General features: G+C 59.9%; 2 protein-coding genes across 3 annotated transcripts in view; one reads left to right on the top strand and one right to left on the bottom strand.

Annotated features, from left to right (window-relative positions):
- Positions 1-5969, bottom strand: part of THOP1 (thimet oligopeptidase 1) — a 17299-nt gene extending 11330 nt beyond the window's left edge. The window contains exons 1-3 of one of the 2 annotated variants that reach the window (XM_039839169.1): positions 5801-5969; positions 2960-3172; positions 453-601 (exon numbers count right to left, since the gene is read on the bottom strand). In XM_039839169.1, coding sequence (XP_039695103.1) covers positions 453-601; positions 2960-3172; positions 5801-5816 — 378 coding nt within the window. In that variant the 5' untranslated portion in view covers positions 5817-5969. The remainder of the gene's footprint in view (positions 1-452; positions 602-2959; positions 3173-5800) is intronic. The other variant, XM_039839168.1, reaches the window with a different exon arrangement.
- A 1308-nt stretch (positions 5970-7277) lies between these two features.
- Positions 7278-23453, top strand: SGTA (small glutamine rich tetratricopeptide repeat co-chaperone alpha). The gene is made up of 12 exons (XM_039839170.1): positions 7278-7397; positions 14044-14179; positions 14930-15036; positions 15177-15258; positions 16219-16318; positions 17518-17622; positions 18445-18583; positions 19193-19255; positions 20455-20492; positions 21000-21089; positions 21283-21405; positions 22327-23453. Exons 2-11 carry the CDS (start codon positions 14080-14082, stop codon positions 21395-21397), a joined length of 939 nt encoding a protein of 312 aa, XP_039695104.1. The 5' UTR covers positions 7278-7397; positions 14044-14079; the 3' UTR covers positions 21398-21405; positions 22327-23453.
- Positions 23454-23770: the final 317 nt, after the last annotated feature.

Genomic DNA, 23770 nt, shown 5'->3' with positions numbered 1-23770 from the left:
CCGTCACCGGCAGCGGAGGTCCTGCTCGCCGTGAAGAGCAGCGGCTGGAGGCAGGACCCACACTCGTGCCGTGTCGCCCAGCGCACGTCAGGCAGCCCCGCTCAGCACACGCGGGAGGCGGGACACCATCCCCGGTGGTGCCCGCAGGTCGATAAAGTGACGTGACATGGCAGGTGCAGGAAAGCGTGAGGAGCTCCAGACTCCCATACTGTCCTCCATTCACCTTCATCGTTTTTTAAATGACTTTTTAACTGGAGTAAAATTGACGTGACAAAGTTTTGCATCGTAACCGTGTCCAAGGGCACAGCTGGGTGGGCAAGGCCCTTCCCGCTGCGCGGCCACCCCCGGCCAGCTCCAGCCCCGTCCTCAGCTTTCTGCCTTCCCAGTCTGATGCGGCCCCGCTCCACTCCCTACCGCCCATGTGCCAGGCCGTGTCCCCGCCGTGTCCCCACCTGCAGCCAGACGACCCTCTGGTACACATCCTGCCTCATGCTCATCTCCACGTCGAACTCGGACAGCTTCTTGTCCGCCTCCGTGCTGGCTGTCCGAATGGCCTTGGACGGAGAAACGTGCTGGGGGAAGTCGAGAATATTCCTCTGCACTGAAACAGGGAGGTGACGGGACAGGTGTGAGAATGGGCCCCGGGGGGCAAGTGGCAACTCAGCCATGTTGGTTGATTCATTCGGTGAACATTCTCCACGCGGGGCCCTGAGCTGGGCACTGGGATAAAGAAATGGGCGCTGTCACCCATGTCCTCGGGGACCTCAGTCCAAATGGAAACAGATTCAGCTCACGACACTCCAAGCCAAGAAGGACCGTAACAGAGAAGGATGGCAAGGCTGAGAGAGGCTGGCGGGACTCCACTCTGGAAAAAGAGCCAGGCTGCTGACGGCTGTAGTTCAAAGTCATACGTGGTTGCGTAATTTTAAGGGCGCATTCACACCGTGTCGAACGGAGGAAGGGGGGCGTGACTGGGAGAGCACAAGCTCTAACACGTGCTCTTTAACGTGACCCTCACGTGAAATGAAAACACACGTCCACACAAAAACCTGTACACACGTGCGCAGCAGCAGGATTCCTACCAGCCACATAGCGAAACAACCCCCACGCCTGTGGACGGATGAGCAGAGACACACGTGGCCCGGGCACACGGGCAGTGTCACTCAGCCGTGAAAGGGAGGAGGCACTGACACTCGCCACGACACGGATGGACCCTGAACACACTGACGCTCAGTGAGAGACGCCGAACACACAAGGCCACACAGTGTGTGATTCCGTTTACGTGAAACATCCAGAACAGGCACGTACGTCCACAGGGACAGAGAGTAGGTGAATGGGTGTCGAGGGCTGGGGAGGGGGATGGGGCTTCTTTTGGGGGTGACAAAAACATTCTAAGGTGAGATAATGGTGAGCTGGACACCACTGAAAATACAGTGACGACCCCGGGAACGTAATGCTGTAACCGGGTGGGTCGCACGTACGTGAATCGTATCTTAACAAAGCGGTTTTTAAAAAAAAGCACGCACTTCGCATTTGGGAGACCTGAATTCAAACTGCACCCCCATGGTTCTGGGCCATGAAATGTCCCCAGGTCGGGTGTGTCTAGCTACACCACACAGACCTCTGAAGGTGGGGACAAGGACAGACCCGCTCAGTTGACTTGCGTTAAACACTGAGGGGCTCCAGACGGGCCTGACGCTGGCTGCCCTACAAAGAACAGTGACAGAGCCAGCCTCTGGGTTTGGGATTTGCAGGCTGACAGGCGACAGTGACTGCATTGAGTGTGACATCAGAATCGTGCAAAACAGCGCGGCGGGTTTAACCAGGCAGCGGGCCGGGGGAGAGGGGCCCAGAAGAGGCTCCTGTGGTCGGGGAGCAGCCTGACATCCCACGAGCGGAGCGAGAAGAGCTCGAGGCCACGAGGGGAGGGCGTGAGCAAGTCCAAGGCCACAAGGCCGGACAGACAGCTCGGGGAGGGAGAGGGAGGCCGACAGTGCGAGGGACCGAAGGCCACGTCCAGGCCTGACTGGTGGGCTGCCCGAGGAGGGGGCCACGAGCCAATTTTAGTTTTCTTTAAAACTGCCCAGGCTACTGAGTGGAGACAAATAAAAGGCCACAGGAGCGGGGGTGGGGGTTAGGCCTGGGAGATGGGAACTAGCACCCCTGGACCCTGGAGAGCCTCCCACGAGAGAGAATTAGGGAGACTGAAGCCCGCCCGCCCAAAGCCGGGGAGGGCGAGGCAGAGGCGGGACGGAGCCTGGCCTGCAGGCCCGGCCCTCGACATGGCGACGCTGGCACACTGAGGCCTCAGGGACACACGGGAGCCCTGCGGTGAGAATTCAGGGGCCCTCCACGGTTCCCAGGAAAACGACTTTTGCTAGAGACCTGCGGTTGGGGGTTTCCTCAGCTTGGGGTGCTCAGTCACGTGACGTCTCTCGGTCTTTTGTCCCCACACCGTCAGGCTCTACAGAAGGGACTCGGGGCACAGGTTTTATATCTGTCTGACCGAGCACCTCGCTCCCCCCACAGGGACCAGACAGACCCCAAGGAAGAGAGAAGGCTCCAGCTGGGTGGCCATGAGGACAAGCGACGGCAACAGCTTACTCGGGGCACAGGGGGACCACGAGGAGCACAGCAAGGGGCCAAGTTCAGCTCTCAGAGAAAACAAATACCCCCTGGGACACAAAAAGGGGTGGGAAGGGCTCCAGTTTCAAGGTCAGCACCCAAGCTGGCTCTTGGAGCGGGGTGCCATTAGACACGCTGTCCCCTCCGGGCCCTCAGATGACACGCCTGTGAGGACCAAGTGTGCCAGGTGGCCAAGTGAGCAGGGCGCGCAGGGGAGGCGGCGGCATCCGCTGGGTGACTTTAACCCCGTCAGTGCCTTCGCCCAGCACGGCGCCCAAGGGTGGTTGTTGTCACCCCAGGGTCAGGGTCCGAGAGCTCCCTGCCCTGGTCTTACCTGTGTAGGACACCTCCACGTCAGCCAGTGCCTTGAGCGTGCTCTCGTAGGACACGTCCTCGAGCTTCTGGGAGCCCACGCGGTCATACACGCGCTTGGTCTGCTCCATGAGCTCCACCGTCAGCTCCCCGATCTGCTGGGCACTCAGGTCCCACCTCAGGTAGTTCACCACGGGGCAGGGGGCCGCCGTGTCCAGGGCGGCTCCTGCGCAGGCTGCACGGAGGAGACAGAGCCCAGGCCGGGTGTCTGCTTCACATCCAGAATGAGGGACAGAGCGGCTGGGGGTGGAGGGAGAGGACCGCCATGTCCCCTGCAGACGGGCAAGGCCCAGGGCTTTGTGCGGATGCACAGGGTGACCGGTCCTGCAAAGCAGGCAATTCTGCACCTAGGGGACACTGGGTGATGTCCGAGACATCTGGGAAGTGGCTATCGTGACTGTAGTCTGATGCTATTGCGCTCAGGGGGTGGGGCCAGGGATGCTGCTCAACATGCCACAGTGCCCCGCCAGGTTCCCCCAGAGGGTGACCCGCCACAATGTCAGCAGTGGTGAGGTGCGCGTTCATGTATACCTGCCTTCCTCTCAAAGAATAACTGGATTATGGGGTGCGACCCCTGACCTCCCTGCTGTGACACGTGACACTGGTACCGATTACCTAAAATAAGGGGGATCCTGATCACTGAACGCCCCGAGCTGTACAACTTCCAGGTGGGGTTCAGAGCGTAAGCTGTCCTGCGCTCGCCTCCTCGCCAAATTCTCAGACAATTCTCAGCTCTGCATCCCACTCGCCATTTCACGGGTGGGCATCCTCAGGTTTGGAGAGAGCAAGCCTCCTGCCACGATGACCCCACAGCCAGCAAGTGGGGCTCACGCCCGCACGGTCTGACTGCCCCGTGCTGCGAACCGGCGCACTGGACTCACCCCACCTCTGCAAATCCACACATCTGGGCTTCCTGTGCCCATCTCAGGGCTCCACCCTGCACTCAGGATTCAAGTTCAAACTCTTTGTCAGAGTCTACACCATAGGTTGGCAAACCATGGCCTACCTGTTTTCGTACAGACTACCAGTTAAAAGTGACTTCACGTGGGAGGGTGTGTGACCGCCAAGTATAAACCACGTGGCCCTTTCCATACCGGTTTGCTGACCCCTGATCCACATTGTCCAGACTCGGCTGGGTCCTGCACGGCAGGTTAGGCCAGCTGGCTTTGCCAACTGCTCTGCGTCCAGCCGCACTGGCCTTCATTCCCCAGGTCTTCCTGCACGTGGTCCCTGCAGGTGAGTCCCACCTGCCCGTCTTCCTTTCCACATTCCTCTCCCAGAGGCCCACGCCACCACATCCCTACAGCACCTACAGATCTGGAATGGCTACACCTGCGCCAAATTATCTGTTGAGTTAATGAAGTGGGTGTGGAATGAGTGATGAAGGGGCTGCTCCAGGAAGCCCCCAGCGGTGCCTCATCTTCCCCTTCTGGCACAGTGGGAGTTGAGCTGGGCCAAAGTGGTCCCGGACACCCCTTCTTGGAACACTGGAGGTATCTGCAGGTGCTGCTGACTCGGACCTGTGTTTGGTGCCTCTAGGGAAGGGCCTTATCAACATTAGAGGCTGGGTCATTCTCTGGGGTGAAGTGCTGAGCAGATTCCCTGGCCCCCTACTCACTTAATACCAGGAGCACCCTCAATCATGAAAACCACGGATGTCTCCAGACATCATCCAGTGTCCCCTGGGGGGGCACAGTCAGCCCAATCGCCAACCACTGATATACACTAAGAGGAGAAAAAAGGCTTTTAAGTCAGCACAGGTCAGATTTTGTGGCCAGACTGCTGCAAACTTAGGGAAAGTCTGTTTGCAGAGTATTTTGGATTTCAAAACTGCCGAAAAGGGACTGTATGTCTGTATTAAATTCGGTGGTAAAGAAGGGCTCCGGGGCTCGGGGAAGGTGGTCAGAAAAGCCTCCTGGAGGAGCGAGAATCTAAACACTGAGCAGGCCTATTCATTCCATAAATATTTACTGACTGACCCGCAGCTAACAATCCTGCAGCAAACACGGGAGACAGCATTCCTGCCTTCCTGAGTCCTCCAGAAGCCTCGGTGTAATTATTATCATTAATACAATTACCACCATCATAGTAACAGACTGGAGAATGAACTGGGGGAGGACATTCCAGGAGGCACCACACAACAACCTGGGCAATCTTTTAAAACCCCGTAAAGAGATCACGTTGCTCTCCTAACGAAAACCCTCCCCTAGCGCCCATTTGCCTTGAAAATAAAAGCTGTGATCTGGCCAGAATGGCTCGTTACTCTCCAAACGCCGTACACTTCTGCCTACCAGCCTTTGCCCTCACAGTTACTGCCACGTGGGCCGTTCCTACCCGAGGCCTTCACGGGACAGCTGCTTCTCCCGCATGGAGCCCACGCTGAAATGCCACCTCCTCCCAGAAGCCCTCCAGGGCTGCCCTCTCTAAAGAAGCGCCACCGGCCGCGGTACTGACCGCTCTCTAAAGCCCTCGCTCGCTTCCTCGCTTGCTGAACGTAGGTATCGGGCTCTGGAACTTCGTCTAGAACTCGTGGTCTCCCCCACAGTCCGCCCCGGGTCCCGACCCGTCCTGAGCAGGTGGAGTTAGTTGGCTGAGGGAGTGAAGCTCCGAAAAGCTAGTTCATTCATTCTGCCACCGAGTGGACCGGGTCTCCGGCTCGCCGAACTCCCCACCCGCCAGGGCTACGGTCACTCAAGGGTCACTCGGCTCCGCTCTTAGGCCCAAGTCACAACCCCAGGAGGCACGAGGGAGCAGGGGGCGCCAGGGTCCGGTGAGCGGGGATGCACCGAGGCGCGGCCGGTACCTGCGGGGGGCTTCATGGCGGGCGGGTGTGCACCGGCGGCCTCTCCCTCCACCTGATCCGCGTCCGGCCGCCTCAGCCGCGGCGGCCAGGAACCTCCGTCCGCTCCGTGGCCACAGCCGTCCGGACTGAGTCGCCCGCCGCCCGCGCGCCGACAGAATGCTGGGAGGGCGCGTGCGCCGGAGGACGGGGCGCGCGCCCGCCTCAGCTCCTCCCACACCCCGGCCGGCTCGCGGAGGCGCGGGCGCGCTCTGCGCATGCGCTCCGCAGCCCTCCCTGCCTGTCATTGGCTCTTGGCGGCGAGGGGGCGGAGCCTCCAGGGTGGAGGAGGGGCGTTTCCACGGAAACCCGCACACACAGGGTTTCCTGAGCCTGGGAGCTTCGGAACGTTAGTGGTTATGTCCGCCAGTATTTCTCCGCCTGGGCTACTAGTCCCCGTATTTTGTGCTTGCCCCCTTTCCACCTTAAAACGAAGAAACAAAAATCCCAGAAACGAAAGCAATTATCCCCGAGAAAGCTTCAGTAAAGAGATCTAGAACTTCAAACAATGGGTGTTTTGGAACAGTGCGGTAACCTGACCTACATGCAGTGTCGTCGGTTAAAACAACAAAATCTTAAAGTGTCTGAGGTACCCGGAAAGAAAAATTTACTAGAAATAAACTCGGGGGAAAAAAATCCCACCTCCTTTATTTCTGTAAATAGGATAAAAAATGAATCGGGAAAAACTTCTGTCAACTTTAGCACTAGTGGTCAGTTGTGAGTCGCCTTAGGGAACTTCTCATCACTCACCCTCTATTAAGCACACCAAGTTTAATTCCATGTCAGTCTTTGTTTTCACTGTTCCCTGTACCTGGAGTGCTTTTCCTTATCCTCCAAATCCACATTTAAGAGTCCCTTCCTAATCATCGCAGCCAATTCACCTCCTCACGACCACGACAGCCTATTTTTTCTTCACAGCGGGGAAGTAATTTATGAGCTAGGTTACTATTTCATAATCTGTCTACCCCAGTACGAGCTAATGAGGGAAAACACTTTGATAGTTTTTACAGTTGGCTTAAGATATTTGCTGGCTACTAAGCACCTGCTGTGAACAATCTCTGTATTCCTTCACACATTGGATGAATGGAAGAATGTATTTGTGGGTGAGTGAGTGGGCGGGTGAATAAATGAACAAAGATAGTGGATAACAGTTGCTCGCATTCAGAGCGCCTGTGACGTTCTAGGCGCCCGAGACCCAAAAGCAACTGCACCACGTGGCCGGCTCAGCACCACGTGAACGGCTCCGCCTACTCCGCCATAGACAGTAGTCAGCCACTGTCCCACCATGCTCCGCTCCATTCCCGCTCTAGAAGACAGTCAGCCCTGATTTCCGGCCTCCATTCGGTCGCAGAGGTCAGTTGCCCTAACGACCAGCTCGTTCACGCCTCTAAATTGCGTCACTTGCCCCCACGCCCGCCGGGATAATTGCCGCGCCTGCGCAGAAGGACAGGCCGAGCCGGACCGCGTCTTCCGCGCAGGCGCGGCGCTCGGGGGGCGGGGCCGGGAGCGCCGCGGTGCGCAGGCGCAGCCGTCGGTGGGTCGGGGTTCGGCCGCTTGAGAGGTGAGTGGGGGGCTCGGCGCTGAGCCAGGCGAGTCTGGGGGTCCACTGCTCGGAGTTCCCGGGGCTCCAGGGCCCGTAAGGGGAGGTCAGGCTGGGGCTGGGGCTGCCGCGATCCATGGGGTACTGTGAGGGGGCGGCGCGTAGGGGAAACTGAGGCCAGGCGGCGTCGAGCGGGCCCTTGCTGGCCCCGGCTTCCTCATTCGGACCCCAGACTCCGGAAATACTGGTTCTCAGGCCTGTGGGTGGACAACAGGACGTAGAAGCGCCCTCGCTCGCTGAGTGTCCGTTGCTCCCCAGAAACACGGTTCCTTTGAATCGGGGGCCTCCATTCGTGGTGCTCTTATCGGGGTTCCCGTCGCAGCGCCGACGCTCTCCACCTGGGGGACCTTGACCAGCCTCTCGATTTCTCAGAGCCTCAGTTTTGCCCTCTGCAAAAGGGGAGTCGTCACGGTCCCTTCCCCGGGGATCGGGGGAGGGTTCAAGCCGTAGAGCCCAGTGAAAGCTCAGAGGGGTCATCAGTCAGTTTCACGTGACACGTAGGGTCTTCGGGAGAAATCTGGTCTTGAGGACCTTCGCCACCACCTCTGACTGGCCGCGTGAGCTTGGGCCAGTCGCTTTTCCTCTCTGAGCAGCATTTTGTGTGTGCAGTGGGGACTGTAGACACACGTGCCTGCTAGGGTCATTGTGAGGTTGAATACTCTAGAGCATTTTCCAGTGAGGTTCCTGGTGCTTGTTAAGAGCTCACTGGATGATGGCTGGTTTTGTGATTTGATGTCAGAAAATGTGTGTATCCCCTGCATCTGGGAGTGAGTGACGTTCCTGTTTTGTGTCGTTTCTGCGATTATTTTTTAGGTTGTTTTTCCTCTCCCTAGACCAGTGGTTATGTTCCCTCTAGGAGACATTGGGCGATGGGGTCGTCTGTGGTTATCGTGACTGGAGGGAGGGGGCCCAGGGATGCTACTCAACACCCCACAGGGCCCAGGATGCCCTCCAGAGAATGGATGGGCCGTGAATGTCAGCAGTCCCAAAGTTAAACCCTGCCCTAGACTAGCAGTTCTTCACCAGCAGGAGCTCTTCAGGGAGAGGGGGAAGTGAACCCCCAAAACCACATGCAAGGTTTTGATTGCACACCCAGTTTCGTCGGGAGAGGAAAGGGTACTTTGGAGCTTAAGCTCTGGGCCTGGGTTCAAAACTCCTAATTTGTGTTGTCTTAACCCGGTGACCTTATCTTTCTAAGCCTCGGTTTTTCCTTCTGGAGAATGGGGTTTCTGTGAAGCAATCCAGAGTCTCGCCTGGCCGCAATCAGGGAAGCACATCTAGCTGCAGCCTGTTTTAGTAAGTAAAGTTTCGTGGAAACAGCCAGGCCCAATCACACTCACCTCGTGTGAGTCGCTGCCACAGGGACCTTTCCGCCTGCAAGATTGAAGAAATTTACTCTGGCGCTTCTCAGAAAATGTTGGCTGGCTCCTGAAATGAGCCATCGCGTGTACAACGCTTAGCTCAGGGCCCGGAATGTCCTTGGTGCTCTGAGGGTTTCACCTGCTCGTCACAATTTAGTTCTTCTGGAAGGGTGAGCGGCTCTAGGTGGGGTTAAAACCCGGCCCCCGGGCTGTGTACAATCCCACTGGATCCTGCTTATTCTTTTGCCAAGAGCCAGCACTGGCTGAGGTGCAGAGCGCCCGGCGAAGCCGAAGGCATAAAGGGGACTGTGAGTAGGGAAGCGAGACCAAAACTCTAATGGGGAAACGACCCAAAGAGAGTGACTTCCCCAAGGGGCCCGGGTGTGTGGCTCCGAATCGGACAGTGACCTCTTGTTTTCCTGAGTCCACACAGATCAAACGCCCCCAAGCACTGGGGTTCGAAGGAAGATGATCTGTCCAATGGCTCCCAGTCTGCTGGGGTGCCACACTGGGGCTCTGCGGGAAGATGAGGGTGTCCCGGTCTGTCTCAGGAGGTGGCCTTGCAGCTCGATGGTGAAGGGGGAGTGAGTTTCCCCGACGGGTCGGAGGAAAGGTGAGCAGCAGTTTTGATCAGAGCACAGAGGGTTTGGATGGGCCCAGCAGGTGACATGCCGTGGCAAGGGGCCGTGTGCTCACACTCATGGTGTTTCAGGGCGCTGTCGAGGGTTTGTAGGCGTGCAGGGCATCCTGGCGTCATTTTGGAAGAAAACGGCCGCACTTTGGGGGGCGCGCTCAAACCCGAGTTCTAACTTTGGGGCAGCATTTCTGGGGTACCTGAGGGGTCCTAGGTTGGTGGGGAAGGAGCTCCGCCCCAGCTTGTGGGCACTGTGTCTGTGACGGGACTGTGGATGCGGAGGCGGGACGAGCACCTACAGAAGGGGCAGGCCGTCCTTCAGAAAGCAGGTGCTTCTCCCTGGGGTGTGGGGGGCGGGTTACTAGTTTTTAGTAAGGTGTGCCGTTTTTCCCTTTTGAATGGTCAGTTCTGGGCAGGGAAATAAAAGGACTAGAGACTAACATTTTTTTTTTTAATGATAAAATGATAAGGTAGACCGGACGCTGGAAGGGATTCTGAAGGCACCAAAGAGGGGCAGGCTCAGGACGCCCGCGGGCCACAGGGCCAGCGTCCGCCCACCCTCCCCAGGCTCGGCCCACACCCTGCGCCCCGGGCAGGCCTTCCGAGAGCACACACAGCTCTCCCTGTTCAGAGAGACAGTAGGCCTTTGAGAATGTCGTCCAGCAGCCAAGGCCCTGCCCGTTGTGATTGTTCCAAGGGACGCCGGCGCCGTCACGGTGTCAGGGTGGGCCCAGCTCTGGGGAGCGGAGGTTTGTCCATCTCAAAAGCCCCGCGTGCAGCACAGGTGCGCCAGCCGGTCCGCCCTCCGCTCTGGCCGTCTTGGCTGGCGCGAGAAGCCGCAGTTTCCAAGGACCACCTGGTCGAGCACCGTGCCGGGTCGGCTGCTGCCACTGTCCCTTTTCTGTACTTCTGAAACCCAAATTCTCAGCAAACGGGAGACTTCTGAAAGCTTGCAGCAAAGTCATTTGGCCAGAAAATCTGACTCGTGCTGACCTAGAGCCTGTACTTTTCCCATGAAGCGTCTGTTGGTGATTTTCACCTGGGGATGGTCTAGCCATCTGTGGTTGTCACCAGTGGGGTTCCTGGCATCGAGTGGGCGGGGCCAGGAAGGCTGCCCAACGCCCCACAGAGAACAGCCCGTCTCAGCATCACAGTGCCGAGGGGGGACCCTGCATTCATTATTTGGAAAAATGTTGAATATGATCCCTGCTCAGCTAGACACCAGAATAAGTCCCCGATGGTCGGACGGTCACTCCAGGGGACCCCAGCGTGCGAGTCGCCTCTCCCCTGCCACTCAGGCTGCATACTTAAATGCATGCAGCCCCCTGGCACCTCTGCAGGTCAGGCGGTCCTGGGGGTCAGTGGGACCCCTTAACTCAGGGTCTCACCTGGGGTACTCCTGTCCCCTGCACTCTGCTCCCAGGGACAATAGGTAGATGTTAGGACGCTGTCACCACCCCCTGTGCACAGTAAAGTCCCTCACACAGAGAATGAGCCACATGGCAAAAGTGCCTGCGTGGGAACCCCGCACTAGGCCACTGAATTTTCCCAACAGCCTGTGAAGACGCCTCTGTTATCCCATCTACAGAGGAGAAGAGTGAGGGCATTGGCTGGGATTCTTCCAGATGTCACACGGGGACAGGGAAGACGATGTGCAGCTGGCCTCAGGCAGAAATGGCTGTGCCTTAAGCATCATGACTTCAGACCTCATCCTCGGGGAAATGGACGTCCCTTCCCATCATCCAAACCCCAGGCCCAGGGCAGGCTCCAGGGGGGCCTCGACTTGTTGACACTCAACGTGTCACATGGGGGGCCAACTTTTGGGAATAGCATCAGTAGCCCAGTAGACGCCTACCCGGCAGGAGTGCAAGCTTATACTAGAGGGCAGGCAAGAGTTGCCACAGGTTAGTTCACTGGGAACAGCATGAGCAAAGGCCCTGGGGCACCTAGGGCCAGGGACATTGGAATTTCCGAAAGCGTGCCACCAATGAGTGTGACTTTGTTTTTCTGGTTCCTAAACCCTCAGTGACCCCTCGGGAATCACATCCTCCAGTCTCAGCTCAGTCCGGGAGGGCAGAAAATAGATATGCTGACATTTGGGTCTCCTGGGAGGAGAAGAGACCACACACACACCACAAAGGCCAGCGCGGACCTCGCGTGAGCCAGTGCTGGCTCCAGAGGGTCCAGCAGGGGAACCGCACTCAGCAATGGTGCCAGAATGCTCGGAAGGAGCCCAGCAGCTCAGCGAGTGAGTGAGCTCGCCCTGCCACCTGTCTGAACCTCTGACCCACTGTGTAAGACCTGGCACACCTCCATCCAGGTTGCCCTCAGTGATTCGAGGGGAGGGCGTCAGCAAACATAAAGACCCAGGTGGTAGGTGCTGTCAGCTTTGGGGACCACGAGGCCAAATCAGACATGCTACGTGGGCACTGAGAGGATGCAGGAACGTAAAAGCTGTTCTCAGCTAAGCAGGCAGCTGCCCAGACATGGCACTTGACCGGTGATTGAGAACAGACTGCAAAAGGATCAGCATCTTGGGATCTCAAAGGGTCACTTCCTAAGAACAGGACCTTTAAAAACAATTTTTTTTTTAATTATAGTAAAATCCCACAACATAAAATCGACCACCCTAACTTCTGTTGAGGGCACAGCTCAGTGGCCTTAGGCACACGCACAAGTCGTGCAGCTATCCCCCAGCGTCCACCTCCAGGACTTTCTCATCGTCCCATGCTGACACTCTGTCCCCGTTACACACTCACTCCCCCTGGCTCCGCCGCCTACTCCGTGTCTCTGAATCGGACTCCCCGGGAACCTCCTGTGAGTGGGGTCACACGGGACGTGTCCTATGTCTGGCTTATGTCACTGAGCATAATGTCCTCCAGGTCCACTCACGCTGCAGCGGGTGTCAGGATGCCGGTCCTTTTCAGGGCTGAGTGACATTCCCGCGTGTGGCTGGACCGGCTTCCGTTTATCCGTCATCCGTCCATGGGCACTGGGCCGTGTCCACCTTTGAGTCAGAACGTGTCTGTAAAGCGAAAGCGTTCTCGACGTTGTGGGCCGCATGCATGTCTCCTTGGCGTGGAGGCCACAGACTGGCCAGCTGCCCTCGGGACCCTCTGGCTGGGAGGTCGCCTCACCTTTGGGGCTCCACCGTCTTCAAACAGGCGGGTTGTAGTGGTCCTCTGTGTGTCGCACCCAAGAGCCTCTGGATCTGGTACTGGCCGTTTGTCCTCTGGGCTCTGGCACCTTCTGGTTCCAGGGACACACTCAGGCCAAAGGCACTTGTGTGGCTCAGGCTCGTTGTGTCCAGAAGTGGAGGCGGGAAGCCCCTCGCCTTCCCCGCCGAAGAGCTTTCCAAGGCGGCCGTAGCTCCCCGTCTGGCCATGCGAAGCACAGCTGTGTCAAGTTTTTCCCTTTTAACAAATCGAGATATAATTCACGTTCCGTGAAAATCGGTAGATTTTAGCAAATTCAGAGTTGTGCAGCCATCACCAGCAGTTCCAGAACATTCTGTCGCCACGTCCTGTCTGTGGGTGAGGCCTCGTGTGTCCCGCTGCTCCCACTCCCTTTTTTTAAGAAGCAGTTGTCGGTGAGCTTCGTTCCCTGTGAATAGGAGACAGGCTGAGCGGGTGGCCGGCGTCACTCGCCTCGACCGCCCTTGGGATGCCACCAGGTGCTGGCATCAGCCCAGTCTGCCATCAGCCAGCTCGTAAAGCCTGGGGTAGGGACCTGCTCTTCTCATCTCCGGCCAGAGACGAGTTAACGAAAATACTCTCAGGTGGCCCGTTTCTTGGCGTCTTGGGGTGCGGGCTGCTCACCCCACCGGAGATGTCTCGGGGGGCCAGCATGCTTCACGCCATGGCTCCCAGCGTGCCAGGTGGATGCCAGAGGCCTTGGGCAGCACGTGGGTCCCCATCCTGCACCTGTTTCCTCTCTAAAGGGGAGTGACAGTGCCCTCAGGGGTCGCTCTGTGGTGGGAGCAGGGTGTGCCGTGCGTCACAGGCCCTCGGGCAGCAGACCGCTCATTTATCCCCCCAATAGGCGGGTACTGAGGCCCGTCGTGCTTTATGGGGGGCTGTTGTGGGTACTATGAGAGGTTGAGCAACACTCCTGGCTCCTCCCCCTCAATGCCAGCGGCACCCCGAGCATGACAACCACAGACGGGCCCAGTGTTCCCAGGGGCAGGGTCACTCCTGGCCTGGGAGGACGGCGTGTTGCAGGGGAGCCTGGAGGCGGCCCTGCGGTGGCCTGGAAAGGGACTGCGCCCCATGGGGCCTTTCAGTCTGCTCGCCCCTCCCCCCATGACACCTGTCTGACCCCTCATGTCCCTTGGAGGCATCAGGACTTGGACACTCAGAGTTCACAAACCTACAGGGCTCCAACCCATGTGAGGTGGCCCCTTGAGTCCCTGGGGACCCCGTGACACCCCCTCCCCACGCAGCTGGTGAAAGGGTGGTGACTGCCAGGCCCACAGCCACGTCCTCAGAGCAAGGAGGCAGGACTGCCGGGGCGCTCCGTCCGCCTGCACGCCTGAGGGCAGGGGTGCTGTCTGGGGAGTGGGGCACCCCCTGTGGGGGCCTGTCCCGTGCTCACGCCCGGCTGGGGTCTGCAGCTCCTGGAACCCCGCGTTGTCTCCACCCATCCCAAGATGGATAACAAGAAGCGCCTGGCCTACGCCATCATCCGCTTCCTGCACGACCAGCTGCGACACGGCGGGCTCTCGTCCGACGCCCAGGAAAGCTTGGAAGGTGCGTGGGCCTCCTGCCCCAGGAAGAGGGTCCCGGATGCCCGCCCCACACCCCCACTGCTGTCCCCCTCCATCCCCCACCTTTCTCCCATCGGTGCATAGGCCCACCCCAGGGCTGGCGTGGCAGGCCAGCACACTTGGCCAGCCATGTCCTCATTTCACAGGCAAGGCCACCCAGCCCCTCGGCAGTGCCAGGCATGAGCCCCCTCTCGGCTCCCAGCCTCCAGCCCCCCCCACCAACCACATGGTGAGAATCCCCTCGGTCAGTCAGGCCAGGCCTCTTACAAGAGGAGGGGACAGGCGCTGGTGTCCTGGGGCTCTGGGCTGTTCTGTCCCACGTGCCATTGGTCCAGCTGTGAAGATTGCAGGGATCTGGCCTCGAGCTCCAGGTTACGGCCGGGTTCCGGGGAGGCCTGGCACCGTGTCCCTGGTGTCTTACCCACACCTGGTGCTCCAGGCTGGGCTCAGCCACCCTCCCTCGCTGGGCGGCCCCAGCGTTGTGACCCCACAGAGAGCCTTGATGTCACCACCTGAGCCTCTCTGGGCGGGGACAGCGTCTTGGCCCACACTTCCTGCTCACAGGGCTGGAGGGCATGTCCGGGTCCTGACGGAGGAGCCCACGCCAGCCCTGGGGCACGCGCCGCACGGTGCCTCTGCCAGCTCGCGTGACGGACGCCGAGCGCAAGCCTTGCCCCGAGCCCCACCGTCGACGCGGGGTGCACTCAGGAGAATTCCCCCTTCGCCCTCGCAGTTGCGATCCAGTGCCTGGAGACCGCTTTCGGGGTGACGGTGGAAGACCGTGACCTCGCGCTCCCTCAGACTCTCCCGGAGATATTTGAAGCTGCCGCCATGGGCAAGGTGAGCTGCTGGTTGCCCGTGCCGCCATGATGAGGCCTGCGTGCCCCTTGGGCCAGGGGTTGGGGCCCTTGGGTGGCTCAGGGTGCTGGAAGTGGAGGGCAAGGAGGACAGCGGGACTGCCATCTTCCCTTTCTGTCCAGGAGATGCCGCAGCACCGGGACCCAGAGCGAACCCCGCCGTCGGAAGAGGATTCAGCCGAGGCGGAGCGCCTCAAAACCGAAGGTAGGACATGAGCTCTCCCCCAACACCAGGACCCAGGGCCGCGGGGCTGAGATAGGCCATCCCCACTCTGTGGCCCCAGGTGGGTGCTGTCACACCTCGGCCGGCAGGCCAGTCTCTCAGGGGTGCCGAGGGGCTTCCATGAACACAGACACGTGGACGTGAAGAAGTCGATCTTCTCACCCAAGGGGGCACATAAGTGGTGCAGCCGCTATGTTAAACACAATGACCGCTCGTGGGCCCAGGGGACACTCAAACGCACCCACAGAGGTGCTTGTACTTGAATGCTCATGGCGGCACAATTCCCAGTGTAAACCACCCAGGTGTCCACACGCATATCCACCCACACGGGGGTGTGTCCCTCGGCCATGAAGAGGGCGGAGGGGCTGACACTCGCCATGACGTGGACGGACCTGAACACATGACGGTCAGTGAGAGACACCGGACACACAAGACCACACGGTGTGATTCTACTTACGTGACGTGTGTAGAACAGACACATCCACAGACGGAAGTGGGTGCATGGTTGTTACAGGATGGGGAGGGTGACTGCTTGTGGGGATGGGGTTCCTTTTTGGGGTGACAGTATGTTTTGGAAAGAGGGGTGATGGTTGCACATCTGACTATACTTAAACAGCGCTCGGCTGTGCATTTTCAAAGGGTGACTTTTGTGGTACATGAATTACGTGTCGTTAAATTGGGCTGTTTCTGGGGAAAGATGCAAAAGTGACAGCATTTGAGACTTAACGTTCCTGGACATCACGACCGAAGCTGTGGCAGCCTCCGTCACTGAGCGCCGGCTCCGGCTCTCAACCGAAACTGCACCCCTCCCCCCTCGCGCCAGGGTGCTGCATCCTGCCCCCTGAAATCACAGACCTTCAGCTAGCCTGGGAGCGCTGCGGCCGACGCCTCAGCCCGGTGCTCTCGTGCGAGCAGCCTGTGTACGTTTTTCTTTCTGTTCAGGAAACGAGCAGATGAAGGTGGAGAACTTCGAGGCCGCCGTGCACTTCTACGGCAAAGCCATCGAGCTCAACCCCGCGAACGCCGTCTACTTCTGTAACAGGTACGTGCCAGGCCCCGGCCCCGGCCCCGGCCCCGCGCCCCGGCAGGAGGGAGACGTGTGCGCTGCGGGACAGCGGTACCCCCGGTCCCACGGATGCACGTGGCCGGCGGCTGCAAGGGGCCAGCCAGAGCTGCTAGAGACGTTAAGATAAGTGGCACCATGTTCTGCACAGTCGCACAGCCGAGGAAACAGCCAGAATCGGGGTAGCGTTTCACGTGCGTGCCCGTGGCAGCGTTGGCGATGGCGCGGAGCCGTGTCTGGCCGGTGCTTTTTTTTTTCTTTTTTTTTTTTAATTAAACATGTTGGCGTGACGTAGGTACGTAACGTTACGTGAGTTTCAGATATACAGCTGTGCACGTGACGTCCGCATAGTCCGCTGTGTTCACCACGCTGCCTGGCGTCCTCCCGTCACCGTGTCTTCGACCCTGGTCTGTGCATTTTAAGGGGAAGCCACATGAGCTGCCACATGGCCGCACTGTGGGAAGTGCCAGGTTAGGGGCGGAGCGGAAGGCCGGGGCGCACGCGGTGTGGAAGCGGTGGAAACACACTGCGGGAGACACCAGACAGCATGTCAAATGGCCCACGTCACCGCGGGCAGAGGCACTTTTTCTGTTTTTTTTCTTTATCGACTTTATTTTTCCTTACCTTTTTTTCGGAGAAACAATTCTAGATGTGCAGAAAAATTGTAAAGCGGTGTGGACTCCCCTGCCCTTTCGTGGCCTGACTGTGGTTCACTGAGTCTTTTCCACGTAACACCTCACTGCACCTCAAAACAAAGTGGAAACATAAACCTTGGGACGGCGAGAAAATTACCCCACCGAGTAGGCCGAGGGCTTGGACGGCGGCCTCGGGCCGGGCCTCCGTTGCGTGTCACCCGTCCTGCCGTGTTTGGCTACGTCAGTGGGCTGCGCCGACCACCGGGCAGTGGAGCCTGGTCACTGAGTTCAGATCCGGGTCCCCTCGCCACCCACGTGATGTGTGGCATTGGCCACGCTGCTCCGCCTCCCTCAGCCTCATTTTCCCCCGGGGTGAGCGGGGCAGCACCCTCCCCGCAGCCCCAACACGGGCGCCCAGCGGACATCGGAGCCGGTGCTCATCCACCTGCCGAACGGGGCGTGGGGGCGCCGAGGCCTGGACCCACGCGGCTCCGCCCGGGCAGCCGGCGAGGACGCAGCGCTGACCGCCCGCTGTTTCCGCAGAGCCGCGGCCTACAGCAAGCTGGGCAACTACGCCGGGGCGGTGCAGGACTGCGAGCGGGCCATCTGCATAGACCCGTCCTACAGCAAAGCCTACGGCAGGATGGGGTGAGCAGGCCGGGGGCCCTCCAGCGTCGGTCTGCCCTCGTCCAGCACATTTCCTTCTCCTGGGATCGTGGGGAGGGTTTCCAGCCCCAGCAGCCGACTCTGAGACGCCAGCAGGGTGTCCAGCAATTTGGTTTGATCCTGAGACCCCCTTCCCAGGGTTGGTGCAGACCCCAGAGGTCCAGGGCTTAGCCCCGCGGGACCGCCCCCACTTCCGACACCAGTCACAAGTCCAGGTCGGCACCTGTGCTTCCGACCACCCGGCTCTAAGGGGTTTCTCTGGAGCAGCTACAGAGTCCAGGGAACACTGTCACGTTCACCAGCTTGGTAGAAAGGACAGACGGAGAGACACACGGGCAGCGTGCAGAGGGGTCCTGGGAGCAGGGGCTCGGTCACTCTGGAGTCAGGGTGCACCGCCCTCCTGGCACGTGGCTGCGTCACCCTCTAGGCGTGATCAAAGGGGGTTGTTACAATTGTCAAAGGACATACTTGTGACTCAGGAAGTTGGAGGATTGTCGTAGCTCTGTGCCAGGAACAGGGACAAGGACCAAACACACACACTTCTATCTGCGTCCCCCCACCCCCCGCCACCTCGAGCACCCCCCTTTGGGCCTTCAGAGCCCTTGGTGCTGGTCCCACCAAGGCCCCAGTTCCTAAGTGTCTCCATTCTCTTCATTGCCCGTCTTCTCAGCCCCTCCCTGGCCCCCTCCTCTGTCCCCTCCGCCGAGCCCACATGCAGGACAAGGGTGTGGACACAGAGACAGTGTGGGGGTGAGGGGCACGCAGCTCTTGGGTCCCCTCCCCACGTCCCTGGCCTCCCCCCAGCCTAGCGCTGTCCAGCTTGAACAAGCACACAGAGGCCGTGGTCTACTACAAGAAGGCCCTGGAGCTGGACCCCGACAATGAGACGTACAAGTCCAACCTCAAGATAGCGGAGCTGAAGCTGAGGGAGGCGCCCAGTCCCGTGAGTCACCCCTGGGAATGAGGGCTGTGCTTCTGGTGGAGAGGCAGGGCACAAACCAGGCCGACACTTGGGGCCACACGGGGAAGTGCCACAGCGGGCAGGAGGTGAGGGGTCTAGAGCTGTTATTCGTGGCCACTGAAAAGCAGCGGAGGTCTGGGGCTGGCTGGCGTGTTCAACCCCAGGGGCTCTGGGACGGGGCTGGCCCCAGAAGTCTGGCAACTGGCCTGCGGTGACCGGTGCAGAGGGACGGGCCCGGGGCATGTGAGCCTCGGAGGCAGGGCTAGGGTGGGCTTGGGGTTGACTGGTTTGCATTTGGAAGGTGCACTCCTGGACCAGTTGGTGACCATCCCTAGGAGTTGGTCACCCGGGGTGGGGCTGTCCCTCCAGAGTCCACGAGGCCCAGGAGTCAGCATTGGAAAACGAAGGGTGGGCTCACACTGCTTGTCCCAGGTGATGGGCAGCGGGTTCGTGCACAGAGCCCGCCGCCCAGGCTGAGACTGTGTCTGTCTGAGCTCCAGACGGCCCCGCGGGTGTACGTCCTGGTTCTCAGTGTCAGCGTCACAGTCCTGTGTTCAGTGCCACTCATTGGCACTTTCCTTATCCCCACAGACGGGCGGGGCCGGCAGCTTCGACATCGCAGGCTTGCTGAACAACCCCAGCTTCATGAGCATGGTGCGTGTCCCTGCCACCGCCGGGCCTGTCACATGCCAGGGCCACCGACGCGGCCCCGCAGACACGGGCCGGTCCCTCTGTGGGGGCGTCCTGGCACTGCCGGGGGCTGACCTGAAAGCCTCACTCCCACCTACTCGATGCTAGGAACAGCTCCAGAGTGACAACCACAGATGTCCCAGATCTCGCGAGTCCCCTGGGGGCAAAATGGCCCCAAGTGAGACACCCCCCACCCATCCGCCAGTATCGAGCACAGAGGACAAACATCCCAGTCCTGTCTCCCGACTGAATGACCCGAGAAGGTCCCATCCCCTCCCCAAGCCTGGTTTCCTTGCAGGGGACAGTGGCAGTAATAAGGCCACATCTGTTGCCCTAGGTTAAGACGAGACAGTGGCATGCATGTGGCCCCGAGGCGGGAGAGCCGCCTTCCAGTGCCAGAGGCTGAAGCTCAGAGGCGCCCGTCCTTGGAGAGCAGCTCCTGTGCACACGCGTGCCCAGGTCTTCCTGGGTGGCCGCACTCTGCCTGAGGCTGCGCTGCTGGCGCACGGGGCCTCGGGCACAGGGTCTCAAACTGTCAGGAGGAGAACACAGCGGAACCCGCTGTGCTCAGATCATGTCCTCACTGCAGCGAGGAGCGTGTCACCTTCTAGGGGGCCGGGGTCGCGCCTTCATTGCAGGTCTAGGTCTCTGCAAAAGCACAGGGCAGACGGACACGGTCTCTCCAGGGGGCGTCGGTCACGCCTTCGACCTCGCCCCCGGGTCAGCCGCTGCCGGCACTGCCGGGCCGTGCATCTGCGTGTCCACAGTGACTCCAGCACTGTGGGGTTGGGCCAGAGGGTGGCCAAGCGCCAGCTCCTTGTGGGCATTAGGCGGACGTGCTGTTCCTACCCATCCGCTCTGCCCGGGGCCTGAGGAGATGTCCTAGTGGGGAGGTGACTGCACCAAGTCCCCGTGTCGCGTCATTCATTGTGCGGCGGGGGCCGGCCCGGCTCTCCTGTCACACTCAGTGGCCAAGACAGAGTCCGTCTACCGGGTGAATCCTAATGGCCCCCAGAAGCGACGAGGTGCCCAGAGCCCTAAAGCAAGGCCCCAGGCCAATTGCAGTGGGGAGACACGTGGTGGGGAGGGCGTGGGGGGTGGCTCGCAGGGAGGTGTCGGCCACCACACGCCAGCAGCCACCCTGACGACTGGTTCTTCCCCAGGCTTCCAATCTGATGAACAACCCCCAAGTCCAGCAGCTGTAAGTGGCAGCCTCGTCCCTGGGTCTCGTGCTTGTGTCTCTTTGCCATGTAATCTTTACCGTTGTCACCGTTTCGGTTGCAACTCAGCAGCCCTGAGCTTTCACAGTGTCATGCAGCACCACCACCTAGTTCCAGAACATTCTATCGCCCCAGAAAGAGCCCTGTCCTTGTTGTAGTGACCCCCTTCCCACACCTGACGACCCTCTCCCACTGTTCCCGGGGCATACTTGTCCTGGCCATCTCACATAAATGGGGTCACACAGCGTGATCTTTTGTGTCACAGGCTTTCCCAGTGTCATTTGGGGGCCAGAATTGCCCCATTAAGAATGAGTCACTGTTTCACGCAAAAGGCGGTGTCTGGGAACGCGGGTTCATCGGGGGTGCAGTGGACCGAGGTGCAGGTGGGCCCTTGGTGGTGACAGGGTGTCTTGTGCTAGCGGAGGTGAGGGCTGGTGGGGCCCAGGGACGCTGGGCTGTCCGGTGCAAGTCACGGGCATTCCCTGCAGCATGTCTGGGATGATTTCCGGTGGCCACAACCCCCTGGGGACTCCTGGCACCAATCCCTCGCAGAACGACCTGGCCAGTCTCATCCAGGCGTGAGTAGACTTGCTTTGCGGGGCCTGGGCAGACGGGAAGGGAAGTGTCACTGTGTCCCAGGCGCCCCGTAGGCCCCATGTCTTCCACTGGCCACTCCGCCCTCACAGGGCACCCATGGGAGGCCCCCACGGACGCCTGGGCGGAGGGCGGTGGGTGCGGGCCCTGCCCCACTGAGTCGGGCGCCCCCAACAGGGGCCAGCAGTTCGCTCAGCAGATGCAGCAGCAGAACCCAGAGCTGATTGAGCAGCTTCGAAGTCAGATCCGAAGTCGGACGCCCAGTGCCAGCAACGACGACCAGCAAGAGTGACCGCCCACGTGAGTCCCCGCAGACTGCCAAGCTGCCTGGGTCTTCAAAGTCGGGAGGGTGTCCCTGAATCCCTTCAGCCCTGTGGGGGGTGTCCAGGCCCTCGGACCCCCTCCTAGGTATTTCCAGCAGGACCCACTCTGACTCCGTAGAGGGCAAGGGGCGAAACCCCACTCCCTGGGTTTAGGCTGGTGCCTGAGCGACCGCAGGCGACGAGTGTGTGGGACGGTGACAGCAGAGCCCTTTTCTGCGCGTGTGTGGGGCGAGGTCGCCCGTGGTGGGAGAGCAGGCGGCACCTGGCGTTCTGCCCAGCTCCGTGGGGGTTGGTTCGGTTTTGCTGTGAGCAGATGTTACGTGTGCGGTTGCTTAGCGATGCACTGGGGCGTCCTGGGGGTCCCCCGTCACCTCGCCAGCTCAGTTACCGCCTGGCCGGCGTCCGCCTCGTCTGACCCCAGTGACCCCGCTCCCTGGGGGCAGGCTGCAGGCACCTTCCCGCCCAAGACCTTTGCATCTTGGATTTGGTGTCGCTTCTAAGTTATCATCGTTCTCAATGTGATTTTTTATAGAAAAGTGGGAAAAAGAAGTAAAAAGGCAGATAAAAGAACTTCAATCTTTCCATCCTGAGCAACTAACGTTAATATTTGGGTCATTTTTTCTTGTTTTTCTTTTCGGCCTTAATTTTAAGACAAAAAAACATAGCCGAGGCCAAGTTTGTGCCTGTTATTGGTTGGAACCTCATCCCCAAAGTACCGTCCCTGACATAGTCACGTCTGGGCCCAGAACTACCTGTGACGGTGCCCGTGCTGTTCCCACATCAGCCCGGCCACCGCCAGCCACGCGGAAGTGGGGGGACTTGGGTTTCAGCAGTGGCGGCCGTGTCCCCCGGAGCCCGGGCACCACCCGACCGATCTCCCCGTGTCTCGTTCCTCCAGCCGTCGTAGTGGCATCGGGCCCTTCCCAGCCAGTCAGAGGCCTCCGTGCATCCTGCCGTTTGCTCCCGTTGGACTGCCCGAGAGAGAAAAAGAAAAAGAATTGGACCTGCATGTTCAGACGGATTTCTACGATTTTTATTTTATCCTCCGCCCCGCCCCCCCTTCCCTTTTTGTATGCCCTCACGGCCCCAGACCTTCTCAGAACAGAGCCAGCAAGCTGTGAACACGGACCAGCACCGATCTCCCCCAGCCCCCGGAAACCCAGCCACTAAAGTATTTTCTAGAATGTTCTGGGGTGGAGATGGGCCTCAGGCCACTCTCCCAAGCAGCGGCCAGTTGTATGTCCAGCCGCGTCAGAGCCCCTCCTCCCACAGGCCCCCCCGCGCCTCGGTCTGTCTGCAGGGGGCCCCCCAGCCCAGGAGAAGCTGCTTTCTGAGTCGGCCTTGGCCACCCGGCCACACCCTGCTGGGACAAGCTCACTGCCAGCCCCAGTCTGAGCACCAGCATCCCCCGGGCCTTTGGACCACCAGTTCTTACGTGAGGGGACTCTGGCCGCAGACTCCTGGAAGACCTTTGTTTCCCAGGCCACGGGGACAGCCGGGGGCCTCTTCTCATTGACGTTTTGACAGATTTGCGTTTCTTCCCTTCAGGCCTCTCTCCCCAGCACTTGCCCAGCAGACCACAAGGGGCGTGCTCATGACCTTGGTTTTGGGCCTGGCTCCGAGCCATCCCCACCGTCCTAGCCTGTCTGTGTGTCCCGCCCGGCGCTCGGGGCCCTGGTGTCACCCACCTCGGCCCGTGATTGCCAGGCGTCCTCCTGGGAAGGCAAACACAGTCGGGCTGGGCAGCCTGCCCAGGACTCGAGGCCACCGTGGCCGTCCCGCAGCCCCTGCTTGGGCGGGGAGTTGGGGGGCCTGCTGGCCCCCCTGTGCCAGCAGCAGTGTTGGAGGCTCCCTGGTGGTCTGCGAGGTCGCCTGTGCCGTGTGTGTTATAGGAAACTAGTAGGAAGAAGGGCCACCACCAGCCACCAGCAGTTTTTACTCGGCCTGCAAGGTGGCCCTAACCCTTGAATGCTAGCCATGGTGACAAGCGTAACGTGTGGGAAATAAATAGACGTTGTGACCTCTGCCCGGCTCTGCATTGACCTCGGCGCCACCCCTGACCCCAGGTTTCCAGCCTGGAGTGTCCAGGTTGCCAGGACACCGCTGCCCGATGTGACACGACTATAAGCACTTCCTGTGCCCGGAGTCACACGTGGCCGTCCCACATTCCTTCCTTTCTTCACCTTTGACCCCAGTCACCTCCATGTGAAGCGCAAGCCCAGGGCTTGAGCTAGGCTCCTAGGTCCTTGGGGGCAGAGCCGCAGGCCGTTGCACGTCACTTGCCTACGGTGTTCTGCCAGCAGTAAGTTCTCCATCCCTAACCCAAGGCCCCCCTGTACCCG

Source organism: Pteropus medius, unplaced genomic scaffold, assembly GCF_902729225.1.
Source record: "Pteropus medius unplaced genomic scaffold, Ma_sr-lr_union100, whole genome shotgun sequence".
In the NCBI taxonomy this organism is placed as follows: domain Eukaryota; kingdom Metazoa; phylum Chordata; class Mammalia; order Chiroptera; family Pteropodidae; genus Pteropus; species Pteropus medius.
Note: the sequence above shows the minus strand (reverse complement) of the source record. Positions and strands in the feature narration are given on the sequence as shown.